Below are 23,610 nucleotides of genomic sequence, written 5' to 3' on the forward strand. Positions count from 1 at the left end.
CACGAAACACACGATGACTGCGGCGACCGCGTAGCTTTGTATTGTGATTAGTTCTTTTATCACATAATTCAGATGTCATACAGATAACAGATCGAAGGGAAATACAAAGGTTAAGGAAAGACTGGGATTGGATTCGCTCACGTTTCTGCTATAATTCCAGGCTGGAAGAAGCGATCATCATAAAACCGGACCTGATATACAGCAGTTACACTGATGCGTCCAGGTTAGTTCTTTTCAACCTTAACGATGCCCACCCCTATAACACAATCCAAGAGGAATTGGGTTCATGGGTTCAGCTGTACTCTACATGATGTTTCCATAAATTTCCTGGTAACGCCATTAATATTCCGACAAAAAAATTATTACCTTTAATCTTTGCACGTGCTATACTTTTGACCTTTATTTCATTGAGTGCCAGCATCCTCATCATTACCCACTGTTAATACATTCTAACATGGGGAGTTTTCAGAACACTCACCAGGTAATGTCGGCTATTCACCTGCCTACTTACTCCTTCCCACCGCCTCCGTGCACAGCCCTACAAAAGCATAACCTCACACTATAAACAGAAGACCAAAAAGAAAACAAGACAGGACTCGAAAAACTGTTACGATGTATTTATTGTTAATCAGTTTGGGTAAATGCTTCTCCGACATGATGACTATAAACACCTTACCTGCACCCTCCACTTATCCGGGGGATTACCATCAAGTCTCATCTCATTATACTTATGTACTTACGATCACTACTATAAATTCGTCAACTATAATGTTACACTAGTTCTAAAATCACAAAAGCCTCACACTCACCTGCAGACATTTAACTAACGATACTTCTGCACAATGATAACGTAACTTGATGGTGAGACATTCATTTTTGGGACATACACAGTCCCCCACAAAATATCTAAACCCAGTTCCACTTCCTCGTCTTAACATAATGTAAATGAGTCGCAGCATCCGGTCATCTCACTGGTCAATCACTCATGAATATGCATGAACACAAGGAGAAAATCTTCTTCTTTTATAAAACATATAATATTTACACGAGCATATATATATCTAAGAGTTTCTCGCAGATATAATAATGGTTGCGTTAAAACACGCATGGAGATCAAAGTTAATCCGAATGTGCATGTGCGCGTACCAGCTGATAGAAGCACCGACTGGGACTTAAGACACAATAACTGGAGGACTAAGGGAAGTATATAAGGTGCCCAGAGGCTGGTATCGACTGAGGCGAGGAGATGTGATAAATGTCCGTCTTCAGAATCCGAGACGAAGTTTGACTTGAATTGCCGCGCCCAAATTCAGTGATGCGATACGAAGACAGGAAGCTGTAGCAGATCTAAGGAATAAAGTCCGGTTCGGGCAAAATCTCTGATGCAGATATCGCTTTTTGACTTCCTTTACCTGTAAAACAAGGAAAAATTATAACTGGGTTATAAATTTATACAAGCGTGTATGTTCTGAACGTGAAACCATGACAATTCCCTTGATTATAACGAAATGCCAGGTACAAGAGACGCAGAACATCTACAGAGAATTAAAGGAATGCTCCAAGAGGTGTCATGTGCAGAAAATCTTATCACCTCTTCGTCATATGACAGACGTCCAATCAAATAAATAAATAAACACCACCGTCACGTGAACACAAGTACAGTCACCCAAATGCGTGCATTTTAGTACCATTTTTATTTTAGTACCAGTCCTGTTTCCTTCCTTAAAGCCTTGGTACGACCCGACTCGGGTGTAATCTAAATTTTCACGACATCGAGGTGGACGTTCTAATTATTTAGGCCACTGAAGCGGTCCATCCGTTAATGACATAAGCACAGTAAAGACTTGAAACAATTTGATCATCATATCATTTCATCAACGTTTTGAAGCAACACTGGTGTTTTCAGTATCTGGAGAAGAAGAGACTCATTATATGACCTGAATGTACACTTATGTATAGACGTTCTCTTCATGCTACTGAACCAGTGCTGTAGTAAGTACATGTGAGGAACACTGGGGTATTTTCCAGCATTCCATATTCGTGATCAGCATGATCTTGTTAGCAGAGATACAGCGGGGAGTGCGCGTTTTCCGTAATTCGGAATGCTGTCCTCAGCAAAACCATATACACATGTACACCAATCATACTGGGGCTAGAATAATTTCTGTAACAACTGTGTCACGGTATAGACTATTCACTCGAGCTCAATCTTACCACATTTGTAAATTGCCAGGCATCCGCATGAGGTATTTTTCGATATACAGGGCAGGGAGCGAAACTTAACACACATAAATCATTGTGACCAGCATAATTCATGTAATCCACTTCTTTTAGTGTATAGTACCAGATATGTGCAAGAGGTATTTTTCGCATTACATAGGATGCTAAGGCGAAACTCTATACACAGAAATCATTGTGGCCAGCATAAATTAGGGTCAGTGCCAAGCGACATCAGACAGCCGTTGGATAAACACTGGCCAACTATGGCTTCGCACAACATATTTATTGCCGGTATCATTTAACGAGATTGGATAAACTATTTGGCCGGTGCGAATGGCCAGTGTTGGCTCCAAAGTCGAGCCCAAAGCGCCAAAACCTCCCCTAAAGATGATGGTTTATTTCATCGATGACATAGCCCTCTAAACACCACTGATGATGTACACACTTGCGCCGTCTGAAGTCTGTAAACAACAGCTATCGCCTTCAAACCAAACCATGCAGCAAAAGGGAGGAAGAGCTTGCTAGATACCCTCGCATATTCGCCCACCATCGTAAATGTTAACATGCACTAAACATGGTTATGGGAGTGGGAGTAAATGAGCCACTGCACATGACTTGCAATATTACTAGGCAAACGTCATTCTGTGTTGATTTGCTTTCCTGCACATGTATATGAAGGAAAACAGTATTAACAAGAGAGGCTAAATCAAGGTCAAGCCAACTGACAGGACGCTTGAATGAATGACCACGATGGTTATGTATGGAGCTGTAAGACACACAGTCCCGTTCTGGTGACGGAAATTGTGTTTGTGATGTAGTAATAGTGCGCAGATATCTCAGAACACTGAGCTATTGCAGACAACTGAATCATCCACACGGCCCACAGGCTCGTCACAAAAAGCCACCTTCTTCTTTATAATACGCTTACAGAGCAGCACCTTTTCTATCAACGTGGTGTCACTTTGATCCATACTGCATAACCTATTCAAATGGAAACCGGCAGACAATGCATGTTAATGGCAAGTGCACGTCTCAGAGATAATAATACAGTGTAAGAACGGAGTGAAATGAAAGACTTATATAAACCCAGCCATGCTAAATTGGCTGAGAACTTCAGACACACCAGTGAACGCCTTGTCCTGCCATACGTGGACAACAGGTGCGCCCTGTGCAGTAAGCCGACCAAGTGTGGACCATCATACATTATCACAAAGACACTGCATGGAGAAGTTAGGAGTCCTAGAGTTGATAAAATGTCTTCGCCTAAACTGTCATGGAAACTCTTCTGTATAATGGAACACTATATACTGACACCTTTACAAGGTACCGGTACATGGATATATGAGTTGTAAATTAGAAGTTTCATTAGATAACAGGAAGTTCTTTACCACGTGCTAGCTGTTTAAATATAATTTATTGCAATCTATAAGCGGATTGGACTTGACGCCATCCGAAGTTCTCTAAAAATATATTAACATAAGTTGATTCCTTTACAAATGCAATAAAATAACCTACATGTCAAAATCAAGAAACCATATACCATTTCAACACTAGATAAGGTACATAAAAACAGCACGTTACGCAAATCCTGGAATGATCACAAGTGAACAAATTCACATGGGGCAAGTGCCCAATGACAAGACAAGGTTAAATCAGCTTGGTGTGGCCTGGATATGAGATGATACGGTGAAATAATGAACAGCAAATACATGTGGGTTACGGAGAGTGCACGTAATGGCAACTGCATCCGTTCGTAAAATGAAACCTAATACGCCCAAAGAATAAAAAGATGCCGTTTTGCCGATAAATGTTTAAGTGTTGGTTTATCTGTATTGACATAGAGCATCTTGTTTCCAGCGCCACTTTTACAAAGGACACTTTTCTACGGGATATATGGCAAAAGAAAACGAATTTATGACTTCCATTCCAAATGCCAGATCCGAGCATATATAAACAAAGTCTCGCATTAATCTACCAGTGAAACCGCGCCATTGGGGCACTAATGTCAAAGGTATAAAGGCCCCCAGTGTAGACAAGGTGAAATTAATGCTTTTGCGCGCTGGCCTGGGTGGTCTGGGGTCGAAATGTCGTGTTGAGGTAATGATGGGGGCCGGGATGTGGACTGTGGGGAAGAGAAAGGGGAGGCGTGGCGGACAGACAAGACCAGGGCCTGGATCGTGTCTATCCTCACCTCCCAAGACACACAGCCAGTCTATAACCCGGGCCGTCGGATCCGAGCCCACACCTCCTCCATACCTATAACCCTCAGCTATAAACCTCTCCTTTTATCTCAAGTTAAACGACGTGGGTGAAGCTCGACACGGCCACGAAGAGGTGGGACAGCTTCTAATCGATCCGTGTAGAACTGCCTTCTTTAACTGCTCTCTTCTTACAACACACAATGCTGAGAAAAAGCTGTCCTGATACTCAATTGTCGAAAAATATTGGGATGAAATAAACAAAGTCAGAAGTATGGTGTAACGAGAACTCTTCAATAATTGATATGAGGTTATGTTTCTTCTTTAAAACGTGTCTGTGCTAAATAGAAGGAAATAATGGAACATCCTCATCCAGGACGTCAACAGTTCATATGTGGCATTTTGATTTTGATTTATGATTTTCCTGAGAGATGTTAGCCGCCGATGTCAAGGCTATAAAATACAATGTAGTATAGGGTAGGAACACTCATTTCTCAAATTAATTTTCGATTCCAGACGAAAACAGAATGTGAAATAAGTTCTTTGCTGGTAGAGTAGCGAGTTTTAATGTTTTAAGCGGTTCGACTTGAATTACTCCAGGAAGCCAGGTAGCACAGTGTTGGTTTTCCGTAATTTATAGCCATACTTCTAACCTAGCCGATGCGTGTCCCGTCCACACACACGGTTCCCAGCTCTGCACAGTCTCTTACTTTGGGTGTGGTCGGACTCTTAGTACTATCGAGCTCTTGTCTAGGGAGACTGATCCGTTGTCTTACTGGTCCCTATGGCGCTCCAAAAATACTAAATCACGTTCACCTTGAAGCTCTCTACGTCCACGAATGACAAACGTATTAAACTGTACATATGCCTAAGTCTTTCCATTGCAACTGTTTTAATGTGCTCGTTTATTAAATATGCTGACAATACGGCTTTTCGAGTAATTCTAGATCACGTCTGCTATATTGCAATTAACATCAGTGTATGTTTTTTTTTTTTTTTATTTACCCAATTCTGCCTAAGCCATGGTGCTGGAGGAGGGAACGGGGTGTTTAAGCATTTACTTCAATAGTTAGAGCAGCCTGCGGATGGTCGTGGATTTCCCCCAGGCTTTGTCCGGTTTCCTCACACCATAATGCAGGTGACTGTTGTGTAAGTGAAAGATTTTTGAGTACGTAAACAAAAGTTAGAATAAAACCCTGCCTGAGGTAAATACACAACAGAGCGTATTTCACCAATTCCGTGAGACCATTTTCAAACTATCAAACTATCGTCACTGCTCTGGGTTTGCTCTCTATGCTTTTATAGTCTCAAATCATGGGCCTTGGTATGTTATATGCACATGTTGCCTGAGTTACATCTCACATTGCGTGCGCCACACTGTTTCCTATTTGGTGTTTTCGTCGTTCAAGCACTTACATACCAAGGCAGGCAAACGTACTGACGTGCGAAAACAGTCGGTCGAACCACTGCCAGGGGGATTCGAATATACGACCTCTTTAGTCAACGACATAGAGACGCCATACATAACAGCTTTAGTCAGTTACACCTTGATCAATTTCAGATTCGTATAATCTTTACTCCTGATAAATTGAAGCATGTGCTAGAAATATGCGAAACAAAGAACAACCATGGATAAACTTGAAGTGATTGGTTCAGCTCTACGTATGGTGAGGGCATACGGCAGTAATAAATTATGGATAGCTTCCAGGGCAAAATAAGGCAACCCCAATAATGTACATATCTGACCGATGATTTTGACAAGGCGGGACAGCGTGCAAAGAACTTCACTCGTCAGGGGAGACAACTAGCGGTTGTGAAGCAGTGTACGGCTTTACATACATAAAGTCCAAGACCGAACACATTTGAAAATACTGAATACGGTAATACAGCATTTATATTTCAAAGGAACACAAGCTTATCTTGTTTCAACCAGTTCACCAGCATTTGTCCCTCACTGCCTGGAACAACAGACAAAAGCCAGAAATTTCTTTAGAAATGCCTCTACCATGGCAGCCCCGCCCCATCCCCTCCTCTGCCGCCCTTATATTTACAGGAAATATTGAGAAAGTACACCCTCTTGTACTAGATAGTTCACATCTGTTCACATCTATTCACAGTGTAACACACAAAACCAAATCGAAAGTCAAATATTAGTCGTGTCATGAAAACAGTAGTAAGAAAACAGACACGAAAACACCCACTTAAAGCAGGATGCCCCCAAACGTAGGGGCACGTTTTTTTTCATCAGTGGGATGTTTTGTTCCTGTCATCATCATATATGACAGGCATCAAAATTTTCTGAGTCTAGTGTCAACATCCAAATTTATAACGTGGGCAAGTTAAAATCTTTAACGATGACGTTGCCAAAGGCTGTCAAGTGGTCATGCTTGTTAATATGAACACGTGTTATAGCTCAAGATGGGACAAGCCGGCGAACACAGCAAGTTTAATCATGCTGATGAACGTTCTGGATAAGGCTCAATTTCCAATGAGCAGATGCTCAAGTGGCCCACGCATGTCTGGCTATCAGGTGACACGAGTTTTGCAGTCAGGTGTTTTCCTCGTAAACGGCTTTACAGTTTAACCTAGGCGAAGACGGACAGGAAAATTGTCTCAAAGGCATCACCTGACAAACCATCCTAGTTTAGCCATCAAACCAAAATACACTTAACCTAATTGTAAAAATTATGATGTGCGCCACAGTGTAAGATGAGATCAACTTTAGCGACAGTAATCCTCAAACAGGTTCGCCATTATTTATCATGTGTCAACAAGCCCTTTAGACTACAGCATACAGGATGGGTTATTTACGGCCACGATAAAAGGCCGAAAAGAAAACTGAGCACATAAGCCAAGTTGACGTGACTGTTGGATTTCCGAGCAGCCTTCCGTTCCAGTAATTGCATTAAGCATTTATTATACATGTCCACGACCCCCGTTCACGGACTTCAGTCACGCGCACATTAGACTCGAGAAGCGCGATAATAACTGCCATCGCCTTCATCTTCCAGTGAAACTGCGAACATGGCACGGACACATCACTGTGGTATGGAGCTGGGGTTCATGGAAATTTTAACTACTCTCCTGCTGTGGACTGAGCAAGTAAAGAAGAAGCCATTTTCACATACTGACCGAAGTTTTCGCCTTGAAGGTGTACATCAAAGGGAAAGGGTCCACTGGTCTCGCGGATTGCGAAATTGCTGGATTATACATAGATTTACGCAATATGGTATCTAAAAATGCCCTGTTTATAGACGAGTATTGATCTAAAGTCCGTTGCAAGTGTCTAACAAGTCATCAACAAATATCAGTCTTTGGTGCTGCATGTCATTTCGCGCCGTCCATCTCACGCGTGCAAACCTGCTTACATTGGCATGCTGCAACAATGATCTCGACAACTGTCACCCATGAGTCCTATGGTTTCCACCAATACTTACTAAGCTCGTACGAAATGACTGCAACCAATACCTGCCACCAATACGTAAGCCCGCATGAAATGACATCCAAAACAGCCACCATTACGCAAGGCCCGCAGGACATGATCTTGACAACTGCCACAATGCGTCGGCCCGTAGGAAATGACCTTCACAGCTGCCACCAATACGTAAGGCCGCATGAAATGATCTCGATAACTGCCACCAATAGGTAAGTCCACGTGAAATGACCTCGACAGCTGCCACCATAGGTAAGGAGGCAGGAAATGATCTCGACAACTGCCACCATTACGTAAGCCCGCATGAAATTATCTAGACAACTGCCACCAATAGTAGGCCCGTATGAAATGACCTCAACAGCGGCCACCATAGGTAAGGAGGAATGAAATGATCTCGACAACTGCCACCAATACGTAAGCCCGCATGAAATGACATTGCCAGCTGCCAACAATACATAAGCCCACATGAAATGACCTCGACAACTGCCACCAATACGTAGGCCCAGATGAAATGACCTCGACAACGGCCACCATAGGTAAGGAGGCAGGAAATGATCTTGACAACTGCCATCAATACGTAAGCTTGCATGAAATGATCTCGACAACTGCCACCAATACGTAAGCCCGCCTGAAATGACCTCGTCAACTGCCACCAATACGTAGGCCCGCATGAAATGACCTCGACAGCTGCCACCATAGGTAAGAAGGCAGGAAATGATCTCGACAACTGCCATCAATACGTAAGCCCGCATGAAATGACCTCGACAACTGCCACCAATACGTAGGCCCGCATGAAATGACCTCAATAACTGCCACCAATACGTAAGCTCGCAAGAAATTACCTTGACAGCTGCCACCAAGGGGAATGAATGCGGATTCTGTTCTTCTTTACGTTTTGCTTACACTGTCATAATTCATGTTTTGAAATTCTAAAAGTAGAAATCACCAAGGACTACAACTGCTAAAGCAATCAAATCACGCAATTAATAATTGAGCGTAATAAATTGAAAAATAACAAAGCCGTCCTAAACAAAAGTTTAGAGTGAGTGAGTGTTAGGGGCTTAACGTCGTGCTCAACATTTTTGCAGTCATATGACGACGAAGGAATCCTTAGGGTGTATGTAATGTACCTCCTTGTTGCAGGACAGATTTCCACCGCTCTTTTATCTAGTGATGCTTCACTGAGACGACTTACCGAAGGCAAGTAAGCTGTCCCGCCCGAGCCATTATATTATATTATATAACCGCAAACCCCGTCGGGGCAGAACTTAACACTCAGTTAGCTAATTTCCCTTCAAAACGGATGACCCTGCGGATAACCTGACATAATATTTGTACATATACAATGAGTAATATATATAAAATGAGTGATAAAAATGAACTGGTTTGACAAAGTCAATCAACATAAATTATACAAGTATGTGGTATATCATGATATGAGGTACAACATGAGGGCCGATGACTACCATTGAGACATGGGTTGATTTGCACATTAATTCTTAAAAAGCACAGATTACAGTATTACCTGTCAGATTTTCTGGAATGTACACAGATTGAGTCGCAAATCCATTTAACGTGTCAATTTCTGCAACCATCCCAGATTATACTTGGTGTGATAATGATCTATCCACAATTTTCACGACGTGCCCGGAAACTTGTAAGCACTTCAGATGAATGGTTTCTTTTTTCTGCCTCATGCAAATACCAGATCTGTCCAAGGCGATACATTTCTATCTCTTCCTGGTAGTAAAGAACGACAAGAAAACATCAGCAGTCCTCGCTAACTCTACGGTTAAGGTAAACAAAGAGGTCTGCTCATTCAATCCTCCATTCAAAACCTGACTCGAGTAACAAGGAAATCGTTTCAGCAGAATGTCGCCAACATGATTTTGATGGATGCTTGACTGCAAACAAGCTTGTATAAATTTAATACCAAAGGCGTTAATGGGTTAAAAAATGTCACGAAGTACCGAATAAATTCGTGTTCTCCGATACCCTGATGGTGAAAAGATTTTGGAAATAAAACATATTTCTTTTTGCAAAGTAAGACTAAAGAGTTCATCACGTTTATAATTATAATTAATCTATACTCTAGTTCCCAGCTTTCAGGGACTGCTGAGCAGCAGTAATTACCAGTGGTTTAGATCAATGGTACAGACAGCTAACCCTGCACACGTATTGATGTCAGACTGTCTTTTCTTTGACCCTTCGCTTATGGGGCCATACATGCTCTGTTAGGCACAAGACTTCGGATGCACACAACCGAAACGCCAAAAGAGAACCCGCTGTAAACAAGTTAGCCACATCGATATAAAGGTATATATGCTTCAGGCGTCCGCCTGGAAGCCATATACATCAACCAACTGTTAACCCCAGGCTTCAGTGTTGATCCTGATCTGGCTCTGAGTCTATGCGTCCAGACAGACATTCGTATACCAGTCGTCAACCAAAGCGAATGTACCAGGTCAATAATCACAAAACAATCATAAAAAAATCCCAAAACAACGTCTAACACAAACCACCAAAGAACCAAGAAAGTGGGTACAAAGAAAAGCTGATCTCGACAGAGGCAATGTAACGACAAAATCTGAGGAAAAACGGAAGCTTCAAAGACGTATTACTATCGATTTCTCATTTCCGGTCAATATCCTATAAAAAATAAACCAGAGAAAGCGGAGACCAGTGAATTTAGATTGGGGAGGATGACGAACTAGGGGGTCAAGCGTCGTCAACAAGACTAATCAGTTTAATTATATCGTCATGTAGATCCGATTCCCTACTGTCTGGACATGAGCCACGCTTACCAACAGAATGAGGGAAAGTATCAGATTTGTAACATCTGCAGGAGATTGCAATGCTGGCACTGTTATGTCTTCAGGGTGAAACACGTTAAACCCCAGGCACTCACTCACTCACTCAGGGTGAAACAATGCTGATATTTTACGTCTGACGGCGTGACCCATGAACCAGATATATTTCCTGAACCGCTATGACATCACATTCTATCTAGCAGAAGAAGACAATTTCTCTACACCACTTGAAAGTATCAAAATCTTGCAATAAAATATAAAAAAATATAAAATTACGTAATCTAGACAAAAACATATAACTTTTATTCAAAAAGAGTTCTTCAGTTCTTTTGTTCTCACGATTTTTCTTCACAACTAGAAAATTAAGTGCACGAAAATATAAATTATGTAATCTAGACAAGACGTAAAACTTTTATTCAAAAGATTTCTCTAATTCTTTTGTTTTCACGATGTTTTTCACCACTTCAGACAGAACTGGTCACGTGTTCTACAAGGTGGTGTAATTTGTAAATACTAAACCCCACATTCGCCCATAGATAACAAATTCTGTCAGTATTGTAAATACATCAAATGCAGGTTGATTTTATTGACATACTCATCAATAATCTGTTTGAGCACTCACTCACTCACACATTTAGACAATCAATGACCCCCTTAATACAAGAATATAAAACAGGTTGCCTTTCCACGCAGGCCAATACAACGGCACTCCTGTGCTTTAAGTTCCGGTTCAACGAAGGCACTCAGATCCAACACAAAGGATACAACCCCACCGTGGACCGTCGCTGTCCACAGATTTGAATGGACAGACATTAGCAGGCATTGTAGCCTTATACACAAATAGTGTGTGGGTAGCTGGCATAGTTATGATACAACACCATGTTGGTTCAAAACTGATCACTTCGCTGAAAGGCGCTGGAAGTACCATGGCCATTGTCAGTGTCCGACACTTTTTGAGCAGATGTTTATGGGTAAAGTAGACAAGTTATACCAAAATGCAGGCCCGCGCCATAATGTGGGCGTTTGTACAAAAGCTTCATGGTAAAAGTGGTCACATCTGCGTGGCATTGTGGTCCATAATCTAGAGCAAGAAATATGAAATACGCGCTTTACCCTTGGCGATCTTGTATTGGCAAGTTAAGGGAAGAAGAAAGGTTATCAGCGATTGGGAACACATGACATATATCTATAGTCTGGGGATACTGAAATGGCTCGGCCACAACTGGTATCTGAACGACATACAGGGACAACACACATAATTATGTATTTATTTATGTGATTGGTGTTTTACACGGTACTCAAAGAGTATTTCACTCACAACACAGTAACCAGCTTTATGGTGAGAGGAACCACCCCACCATCCAAAGACAACTCATGTGTAAGGTCATGTTGGGCTAAAACAGTTTTCCAATAAAACTGCAAATAACAAGTGAGATTATCAAACTGATGTTCTTACAGCTCCAAGTGATTAAAAATGAATATGTCATCTTCACATAAAGGCAACAGTTTGTATAGTTTATACAAGTGCTCCTCATTTCCATCGGACGAGGCACAGGAAAGGCTTGATAAATAGTCAGAGCATGGGGGGGATGATGAGAATGTACAAGTGATGAATCTCACAAGCCAAAGTTTGCGTCCACTCACAATCATTTAAGCCAGGCAGTTTTAAAATGGAGAGCAGAGAAAGCGGCACTTTGTGTGAAATCTCCACGGGAATCGCCTTCGCCAAAGTCCCCACAATAAAAGGACTGGAATGTAATTTCACGTGGATCAATACGACCGCGTAACATTGCCAACACGACCGTGGCAAAAATCATGCCCATTACATCTATAAGGTTGGTCTAATAAACAACATTGATCCTTATAGGAGCATGAATTGTACCTTTATCAAATTAAAAATATTTCGTCTGATTAAGTTGTCTGTCTGCATATGAATCATCCGTAATTCTCTCCCAGTCTCTCTGTGTCTGGCCCACAACAAATCCTAGCTCACGGCGATGTATCTGCTCTTTCCGCTCTTCAATATCTGCCCAGCGCACCTGTTCACGAAGGAAAACCAGACCATTGTAGAAACCAAGAACAAGCTAATTTAATTTTCATATTATGAATGCAGACAATTTCTGTAAATAGTATATGAGCACTAAATCCCTCAAACAACAGTTTCTCAAAAATTCTAAAATGAGCTGTAAGAATATACATTTCATATTCATAAACCATACCCATTTATTAGAATTACTTACATCTAAAAACATCCTGGAATGCTCAGTAAGAAATCAAAACTGGTCACTTATCTATTTATTATTAGTATTTTTAGTACCCTAAGCGACGGAGAAGATTTTCCTCACATGTTTTCTTCATTTCTGTGAGTGAGCTAAAACCCTCATCAGAGAAAAATCTTTATCATCATCATATATATATATATATATATATATATATATATATATATTAAATAATTATATTTACTAGATTGTAATTTACAAATGACATGATAAGGCGCTTTCCTTGCAGAAATGCAGGGATCTAAACCTTAACTATGACGCTACAACTGTACATCTTTTCTTAAGATTTCTTAATTTTTAATTATGACAGATTAGGATCAATGTTATTTTTTGCCACACTACTCATGCTACTTTTAACACTTCATTTTAACCCTATTTCTACAGGAATCACAAAATAATTAATCTACATTTAGATTACCTACCACCTTGAAAAATAATCAACTTTAATTTTTTCAGGTTTTCAACTATTCTTCTATTCTCTGGACTAATTTGATATATTAGTCTGATAACCATAAAAGGAGATTCTTCTCAAAATACGTCACTTGACCAAACACAACCATCTTAGTCTCTCATGACGACACAGGTCAGCTGAATCAAGGAACGGGGTTTTATTTATTCCAAGTGGCTGTCATTAGATTGGTTATCATCAGTCAGGCAGAGGTTTTTCTTCAACAGCGAGTTATCACTACTAAATTCCCATTCCTCTCCTACTATTGCCACATTACTAGATTCATGTGTTAATCATGCAAGGCTTTCAAAACACCCGACTATAGCTGCTTTATTACTCTACAGGGTGTGCCATAAAATTCCCTGTACAATTTCTATCTGTGATGTGAAGAGTTTCAGCAACACATAAAATTCAAAACAAGACACAGCTCCAAAAGTTAATTTGTTGATTTTGACACAAACTTTCCACTAAATCTTCACTACTGTACATGAATTTCAGCAACAGTTTCTGCTATTATAGTACATGACAAGCATGCTACAAATAAGTGCAGATTCTTCAAGACTTTCTTATATATGAAAACAATGTGTGTTTTGTCAGATATTCTAGTACTCTTCTGCCTGCACCAACAAATCCTTTGGGTTTGTTATATTCTGAATATGTCAACCTTGCTGATGTACATTCCAAATTTCACTAAAATTTACAAAATACATAGAGATGAAACAATTTCCCTCCAGTTTACCAATGAAACAGTGCAAAAAGCCAACTTACCCTCTTTTTACTGGGGTCTATCGGCCTGAGATCCAGCTGAAGGTAATCCTCCAAGTTCTGAGGTGATGGTGTCCGTTTCCTTTTGCCAGGCCGGATACCATCAAGCTTGTCTGCAATAGAAAAAAACACAATGTTCTCATTCAACAGAATCAACTCAAATTCTTCTAAAACCAATTCCAATCTGTGTTTACAAACAGTTCTGAAATATTCAAAAACGCAGAAATCATACTGGTATGTGGATATAGTTTACCTGCAACGTTACAAACACAATGAAACCAAATGTTTCATTTCAAGAAGAAAAGGCAACCAAAAAGAGTGAAGAATCAGATAATTAAGGACTTACACATAAGCAGTATAGTCTCAGAGTATGTAACAGTAGACATGTTGCTGCAGCATGTCCTCTCGTCATGAACAGATAGAGAGCTGTGGACTACCTGAACAGGAGTGAGACTCTGTCAACAGGACAGGATGGAAACAACGGGTGACTGCAGGCCAGCCTTAGCGCGCTACGTGTCTCCCAGACAGTAGACAATATACCTCCTGCCACTGGAGACTTCACTGAATCAATGCATGCACAGAGCGCACATCTCTGAGACGCGTTCACTGCCAGACAAACTACCATTTGCTATTGGTTGCTGGCCACCCTGGACCTTTTAAACCTTGGCTGGTGGCTGGTGGCTGGCAGCTGGCTAGGGTGGTCCAGACTGTGAGGAGCAGGGCCAGCACTGACATCCACTTTCACCTTCCATGCTCATTTCTCTTGACAATAAAATATTTTGCCATTCATGCCAACCAAACTTGAACACACAAGGCCATAACTTCATGTTTTCTCAGATCTACAGAGTAACCCTTGCTCAGTAAAAGGAATTCATTCTATGCCTCTGCAAATTAAATGACAGGCATATTTATAGAAAGAATGGAAGAGCTGGCTATGCCTCTATGTAGGTATCCCTCACCCATCATTACCATGTTATTACATGTGGGTATTGTCAGCCATTATTACCATGCTATTACATGTATTTATTGTCAGTCATCATCACCATGTTATTACACGTATGTATTATCAGTCATCATAACCATGTATGTATTGTCAGCCATCATTACCATATTATTAAATGTGTGTATTGTCAGTCATCATCACCATGTTATTACATGTATGTATTGTCAGTCATCATAACCTTGTTATTACATGTTGGTACTGTCACCCATCATTACCATGTTATTACATGTATGTATTGTCAGCCATCCTTATTATGTTATTACATGTACATGTAAATAATGTCACCCATCAGTATGTTATTACATGTGAGTATTGTCAGCTATCATTATTATGTTATTACATGTGGGTATTGCCAGCTATCATTAAGTTATTACATGTATGTATTGTCAGCCATCATTGCATGTTATTACATGTAAGTATTGTCACCTATCTTTTTCATATTATTACATGCCCATATGGTCATGCATCATCAGTGTATTATTACATGTAGCTATTGTCAGCCAACGTTATCATTGTATAAGATACATGTATCATCTTTCTACATACCCATGTCCTGTCTTAAACCTTTTAATAATATTCATAATAATCATATCCTCAAATCAATCTAACTTTGTACACCCATAAAGAATACTCCTCATGACCTCCATGTTTAAAGTAAATTGCAAGGACGTATTACTTAACACCTGGGCCAGGAAAGGTGTGACAAAAGATGCTCCTGCCCTTAAAATATCTGAATCACCATCGCAGTAGCCACAACACAAACATAACTACCTTGCTATATGTCTCTGACACATTTTGAAGCAATCTTTGACAGAGCGTTACTTGGTAACAGTAACAAACATAATCACCATGCTATTGTTAAAGCAAACACATGTATGTGACATATTAATGAGTCTGTGTTTAGGCAAATTCCCATGGCAACAACCGTGTTAGCAGACCATTTGACAGAACAATACCTAATTTGTGTTTAACCAATTTTATTAGGCCAAATCTGCTCATTTTCTGTCTATCATGAGGAGCAAGAAACTGAATATTTTATTGTGCACAATGATTTGGTGTAAAAAGTAATGACATTCACACTGAAGAATGATAGCTCTGTCAGAAATAAGCTCCACAGACAAAAAAAAAACAAACCAAAAAAAACAACTGCCAAGCAGTTTTGTCCAGGGTCCACATCGTTTGTTGTCACCATTATAATTCTACACTGTCAAATAGGAGACAGCATAACTGCTTTGGGAAATAATGGACAGTGCTGCAGAAAGCAACGAGTCAGATAGCATAAACCTAGTCCAGTTACCATCTAACTCAGTGGTCAAAGAGCATAAACCTAGTCCAGTTACCATCTAACTCAATGGTCAGATAGCATAAACCTAGTCCAGTTACCATCTAATTCAATGTTAAAACATCTATTTTTTAAAAACAAAACGACGGCATCATTCAAATGCCATTCAAACGATTAATCATAGCTCCAATTTGTCGGCACACTACAGAAAGAACATGTCTTGGGAAACAACTTGGTGCAAGTTTCACATTTCTAGCTAACACAGTTGTTCACTTACAGGCCATTGAATGCTAAGTGAGGGCTAGTGAGTTCTTGGGGTTTAACATCGTACTTGACAATTTTTCAGTCATATCACAATGAAGGAATCCTCAGAGTGCATGTGATGTGCCTCTTTGTTGCAAGACGGATTTCCACTGCTCTTTTGTCTAGTGCTGCTTCACCAACTGTGCTATCAGGGCCAGAACAGGCCATTGAAATTATGTAACTAAATTTTAGTTTTTTGATTATATCTAAAAAAGGTACAAAGATAAACAAAAAATAAGCAGCTTCTGAATCATCGACCCAAAATTTACCAGAATAGGTAAATAAAAAAAAATTTCATAGCTAGCTGTGACATCACAACTTCGACCAATGGCAATGTTCTACAGTTTTTACCAGAAGTCAACCATTTTCTTAAACTTATTGTAACTACAAACGATCTGCATATCAAATTTCAGAATCTGTTCAGCGGTTATTGAGAAGAAGATGTTTAAACGATTTGCTACAAATCCAATATGGCTGCCAAACCATGTGACATAGAAAAAGAAATAGCAGGACTTATATCTTCAGGTATAGGGGAATTTCACTGCAGATATGGGTTTACCGGAAATGAATCCTCTGTAATTGTGGTTATAGGGAATTTAATCCCATGTAGGTGGGAAAAGGAATCTTGTGTAGGTGTGGGTACAGGGAAATGAATTGCTTGTAAATATGTGTGGATGTCAGGAAAATCCATCCGTTTAGGTGTGGGTATGAGGAAATGAATCCCCTAGAGGTGTGGGTATGGGGAAATGAATCCCCTGTAGGTGTGGGTATGGAGAAATGAATCCCCTGTAGGTGTGGGTATGGAGAAATGAATCCCCTGTAGGTGTTGGCATGGGGAAATGAATCCCCTGTAGGTGTGGGTATGGGGAAGTGAATCCCCTGTAGGTGTGGGTATGGGGAAATGAATCCCCTGTAGGTGTGGGTAAGGGGAAGTGAATCCCCTGTAGGTGTGGGTATGGGGAAGTGAATCGCTTGTAGGTGTGGGTATGGGGAAATGAATCCCCTGTAGGTAAGGGTATGGGGAAAAGAATCCCTTGTAGGTGTGGGTATGGTGAAATGAATCCCCTAGAGATGTGGGTATGGAGAAATGAATCCCCTGTAGGTGTAGGTATGGGAAATGAATCCCCTGTAGGTGTAGCATGGACTTCAACTAAGAATATTTTGGTTACCATGAGAACATATATCTAGAGACTGTTGCCTGACTACTTCTCTGGTAGGGCTGGAACAGGTCACCAAGTTGTGCTGACCGCTTCATATGATTAGGGATTATACTATCCTCAAGGAAAGGGATTACACTACTCTTAAGGCCAGGAATTACATTACGCTCAAGGACAGGGATTACTCTACCCTCAAGTACAGGGATTACACTACGCTCAAGGACTGGGATTACACTACACAATCAAGTACGGGGATTACATTACCCTCAAGGGCGGAGATTACATTACCCGCAAGGAAAAAGAATATATTACCCTCAAGAACAGGGATTACATCACCTTCAAGGAAAGGGATTACACTACTCTTAAGGACAGGGATTACATTACGCTCAAGGACAGGGATTGCTCTACCCTCAAGTACAGGGATTACACTACGCTCAAGGACCGGGATTACACTGCACAATCAAGTACAGGGATTACACTGCACAATCAAGTACAGGGATTACATTACTCTCAAGGATGGGGATTACACTATCCGCAAGGAAAAAGAATACATTACCCTCAAGAACAGGGATTACATCACCTTCAAGGAAAAGGATTACACTACTCTTAAGGACAGGGATTACATTACCCTCAAGGACAGGGATTACATTACCCTCAAGGACAGTGATTACTTTACCCTCTAGGACAGGGATTACATTACCCTCAAAGACTGGGATTACACTACCCTCAAGGACAGGGTTTACATTACCCTCAAGTAAAAGGATTACATTACCCTCAAGCACAGGGATTACATAACCCTCAAGCACAGGGATTACACTACCCTCAAGCACAGGGATCACACTACTCTTAAGGACAGGGATTACATTACCCTCAAGCACAGGGATTACATTACCCTCAAGCACAGGGATTACATTACCCTCAAGCACAGGGATCACACTACTCTTAAGGACAGGGATTACATTACCCTCAAGGACAGGGATTACATTACCTTCAAGGACAGGGATTACATTACTTTCAAGGACAGGGATCACACTACTCTTAAGGACAGGGATTACATTACCTTCAAGGACAGGGATTACATTACCCTCAAGCACAGGGATTACATTACCTTCAAGGACAGGGATCACACTACCCTCAAGCACAGGGATCACACTACTCTTAAGGACAGGGATTACATTACCCTCAAGCACAGGGATTACATTACCCTCAAGCACAGGGATCACACTACTCTTAAGGACAGGGATTACATTACCCTCAAGGACAGGGATTACATTACCTTCAAGGACAGGGATTACATTACCTTCAAGGACAGGGATTACACTACTCTCAAGGACAGGGACTGAACTACCCTCAAGTACAGGGACTGAGATATGTATCGCACTTTCCTCGAAAAAGCATTGAGGCCATGAACATTAAAGGCAAACATTAACTGGCTTCATCAACGTTTCTAATTTTTTTTGCACCATGAAGTTGAAATATAACACCTTAACATTAAAACAGTTCAAGGAATGGGAATAAATACTTGCATAAAAGATGTATGGTATACAAAAAAAATGATAGGAGTGGACAGCACTCCTATGCTCTGGGCATGATTTATAGCTGAGCCTCAGTCACATCAACTACAGCAGGCGATACAGTGTGAAATTGCCTGCAAAAATTACTTGTGAAAGGCCTGTAACTAATACCTGTATATAGTCTCTCTAACTGAGTTTTAATCAGCAGTAACACTTCTCCAGTACTCCCTGTCAAATTACACCCAACTGAATGTTTATTCAGTACCGCCTTCCTCTTATAATTTTTATAATATTTTTATTTATTATTTTATTACACAGCATTGTCCAGAATCGCTGGCGCTCTGCCTCATAAATGTGTCAAATTCCACTGAATTCAAGGCAAGGGGCTGTATATTAGATTGCCACATTGGCTATATGAACAGTTGTAATCAAACTGCAACTCAGATACACCTTCAGATTAATGAGAACTTATCATTTATTTTGTTCATTTATTTGATTGGTCTTTCACGCTGCACTCAAGAATATTTCACTTCTACGACAACGACTATTAGTGAACTAAATAAAGATGGTTAAGGCAAATCTTGCTGGGCTACCTGAAAAAAAATCAGAGCTACCAAAATTTCAATGCAGGCTGCTTGAAAGGCTACCATATAATTTCACATTTTGAAAAAGTAAGGTGAGATAAAAACCTTGAAAACATTGTTACACCATGCTAAAAGCTTCAAATGACCTTCCCTTGAAATATAACTTAACCTTTTAATCCTAAAAACAATACAAAAAATCACAGTTTTTGTCAATACCTCAACATATATGACCAACTACTGTCCATATTTAAAAACTCCCTTTTAATCTTAAAAACAAAAAAACCCCAAAAATCACAGTTTTTGTCAGTACCTCAACCTAAATCACCAACTAGTGTCCATATTTATAAACTCTCTATTACTCTTAAAAACAAAAAAAAATCACAGTTTTTGTCAGTACCTCAACCTAAATCAACGACTAGTGTCCTAATTTATGAACTTGATCTAAAGCAAAGGCTTAACCAGACACTGACACACCTTCTACAAAATCTCACAAAACTGCGCTTTACTTTAACCTAATATACAGTCAAAGTCTACGTCTGGTTATCAATCAATCAGGTCAACCAGGAAAATAACAGCACATTGCATCCAGACGGAACTTTTACTTAAGGATGCATTTCATGACTGATTTACACCATTAGAGGTCAGCTTTGTCATACATCTGAAATCAACCAGTATGACACCTTGTGAAAACCAGGTAAGGTTCCAGCAAAACATGGAGGCTCTCTTTGAGATCTCCTACATGAGTTTACATGTATTTCCAGACTCCATGTAAATGAGAGTAACCTGTATGGTAAAATTCCCGCCAATGTCTCAGCCATGAAGGCACAGGTCAAATCAGGAAAACTTACACACAAAAAAAGATGAAGGTAATGGAGTCAGTGATAGATTAGTGTGGTACATGACACTTTCCCAGGAGGAAGGTATAACCAAGAACATGTAGACTTGAGCGCAGAATAAAAACTCCTATGTTAGCTCAAAGCCAGTGGAAACAAAGACCATTTTAAACAATGCAAGTGTGCACACTGATCTGGGCTCAGCTGGGTTCATTTCTCTAATGAAGAAACTAATCCCCACTGGCGCAGCAGACGCCTGTTCCCCTGCCCACTATATATGATGGATGGATGAAGTGTGAAATTAATGTTAGCCAGAACTTCAGCCATCTGAACTCACCAAACATTAGGTGAATTTCCACTTTAATATGTATTCCAGTGAGGGTTTCATAAGGAAACAGAGCACAAGTTTTAAGGAGAGATGACATGACCAACAGGTTCATACATTCACTATAGACACAGTCCAGCAGATAAGCAGATACACGAAACCCATAGTCCTACATGTATGTGTAGGCATTGAAATAGACATGAAAACTAAGGTTTCACCGAATTTCTTAGTTAATCAGGAATGTTCATATAGGAATGATACTGTACTTATTATTAACGTTTTAATGCATCAAATGACAGATATGGCTAGAAGTGAGTTCAATTCCTCCCAGTACATGGTGTCATAGAAGTAATCACGCGAATACCCAAGTCAAACAAATATAGACCAATATTTCTAAAACCAGTTATAAATCATTTAGGCCTCAGTTAAAACTCAAACACCACATTCAAAATTTTCCTTTAATGTAAGATCTACACACTGTGACTATGGTATACTGGCACAAGGCAGGTGACAGTGATAACTACACATGTACTTTCTTTAGTAATAGATAGCATTTTGTCAGCTGGCTTCTTGGTTACCCTGATAGTCTCAAGAGGAAAAATGATAAAGCTAATCAGTTCACCAAGATACCCCTAGATCGGTATTATACATTGCCAGCTTGTTTGAGAAAACTTGAAACCTTCTGTCTGAATGGATGTTTAAGATTCTCATCCATGTACAGGTTTGCAATAGAACCCCTTCTTACTCGTTCAAGGCTGTACCAGGTTTCCTCCCACCATAATGCTGGCTGTCGTCTAATAAGTGAAGTATCAAATCAAACTGCATTTACTCTTAACAGTTTTTTGTTAAGAAATCAACTCTTTGCCAGCCATCTCCATTATAAATGTGCTTTGGAAATCAGGAAGAAGTGTGACACTTTTAAATTTGAATATGAACGTGCACTTTATTCTTCATGCCATACCCTCAGGAAGAGCTATATTTAGAAACAATTACATGTGCCAGTACACACAATGTTAGAGAACTACAGTAAGGCAACACAACAGCTTGGATTTGCTCAGCAGTTACCACCATTATTTCAACAAATGCTTGATTTGTGAAGTTGTTCATGAGTGGAACTTGTGTGGGCTAATGTTGCTACAGACAAACAGATGTTTAAGAACATTTCAAAAAATCCATGTACCTGTCTTTGCTCCAAGTTGCTGCTGATTGGCTTATTTTTCAAATTAAAACGAATGGCATGGTTTTTTTGCAAAGTGTTATTGGAGGAAATACACGATAATGTTTGAATTGGGAGCTGAGTCACTACATGAAACAATGTAACACATATGCAAATGGGACAATCAGGCCATAACTTTGCCCACATCACCACAGGTTCATGTTGTTTGGGTTTAACAAGGCAACCATTTAACAGAGGTATCTACCCTGAGGTGACATATCAAATTATGCATGATGCATCTCCCATGCAGCTTAAATTGGGAGGGAAACTGAGGGTGGTAGGAGGCGTTTTGATCCATACAAAATGAACAATTCAGCCTGGGTTTGACATATATGGGGCCTATACACTGTGGATATACACAGCAGTACAGAAACCCACGACCATCCACAGGTTGCTGAAAGACCTTCCCACGTACGGCCGGAGAGGAAGCCAGCATGAGCTGGTCTTGAACTCACAGCGACCGCATTGGTGAGAGGCTTCTGGGTCACTACGCTGCGCTAGCGCGCTAACCGACTGAGCCATGGAGGCCCCCAGCAGTACAAGGAAGTGGGAGTGCTGCCGAGGTGTGGTGCTATGGCTGACACTATCAGAACACCATCACCCAAATGATCACTGTTGTTTGTTGTGGGGTGAACACACCTGGTCTGGCACGCTGTTTTGATTTTTATAGACTTCATGTTTGTGGAATTTATTGAAAAGTTCTCTGCAGAAGTATGATACCCAGTAATCAACTGCAAATCTATTCAGCTTACTGATTTCTACCAAATCCACAAATATAATAAGCTGGCTTCCTTTCAGTTTTATGTACATGTAGCTCTAGGATGGATTGGCCATGTGCCGAGTTTAGCTTGGGTGTGAGCCTTAACCTTCAATGATTTCACCATGTCAAAGCAGAGCATCACAATAACTAGGTTTCTTGAATCTAAAGTTATGCTGAACTCATGTTACCGTGTTGTCCAAGAATTAGAAAGACCACACCTTCAAAATCAGCAGAGCTAAATGACTCAATGGTTCAGAGAGCATGGTTGTCTTCTGCACAACTCATTTCACTTCATACTGCCAGATTCTGAATAGAAAGAAAACAGGAAAAACACAGACAAAAACCAAAGAAGCAAACCCCAAAACATTGAACACTGTACGTGGTAAACCTGTTTATGTTTACCCATCATGCGTGGTTGAGAAAAAAATATTCAGAAGCCTGCCATGCACCATCCCTTAGGAATAATAATGCACCTTCCTC

General features: G+C 40.4%; 1 protein-coding gene across 1 annotated transcript in view; it reads right to left on the reverse strand.

Annotated features, from left to right (window-relative positions):
- Positions 1-1,302: 1,302 nt before the first annotated feature.
- The window catches only part of LOC135468656 (uncharacterized), a 65,860-nt gene continuing 43,552 nt past the window's right edge, over positions 1,303-23,610 (reverse strand). The window contains exons 20-22 of the mRNA XM_064747027.1: positions 14,157-14,266; positions 12,544-12,700; positions 1,303-1,412 (exon numbers count right to left, since the gene is read on the reverse strand). Of these exons, the coding sequence (XP_064603097.1) occupies positions 12,554-12,700; positions 14,157-14,266 (257 nt within the window). The 3' untranslated portion in view covers positions 1,303-1,412; positions 12,544-12,553. The remainder of the gene's footprint in view (positions 1,413-12,543; positions 12,701-14,156; positions 14,267-23,610) is intronic.

This window comes from Liolophura sinensis, chromosome 6, assembly GCF_032854445.1.
Source record: "Liolophura sinensis isolate JHLJ2023 chromosome 6, CUHK_Ljap_v2, whole genome shotgun sequence".
NCBI classification, from domain to species: Eukaryota; Metazoa; Mollusca; class Polyplacophora; order Chitonida; family Chitonidae; genus Liolophura; species Liolophura sinensis.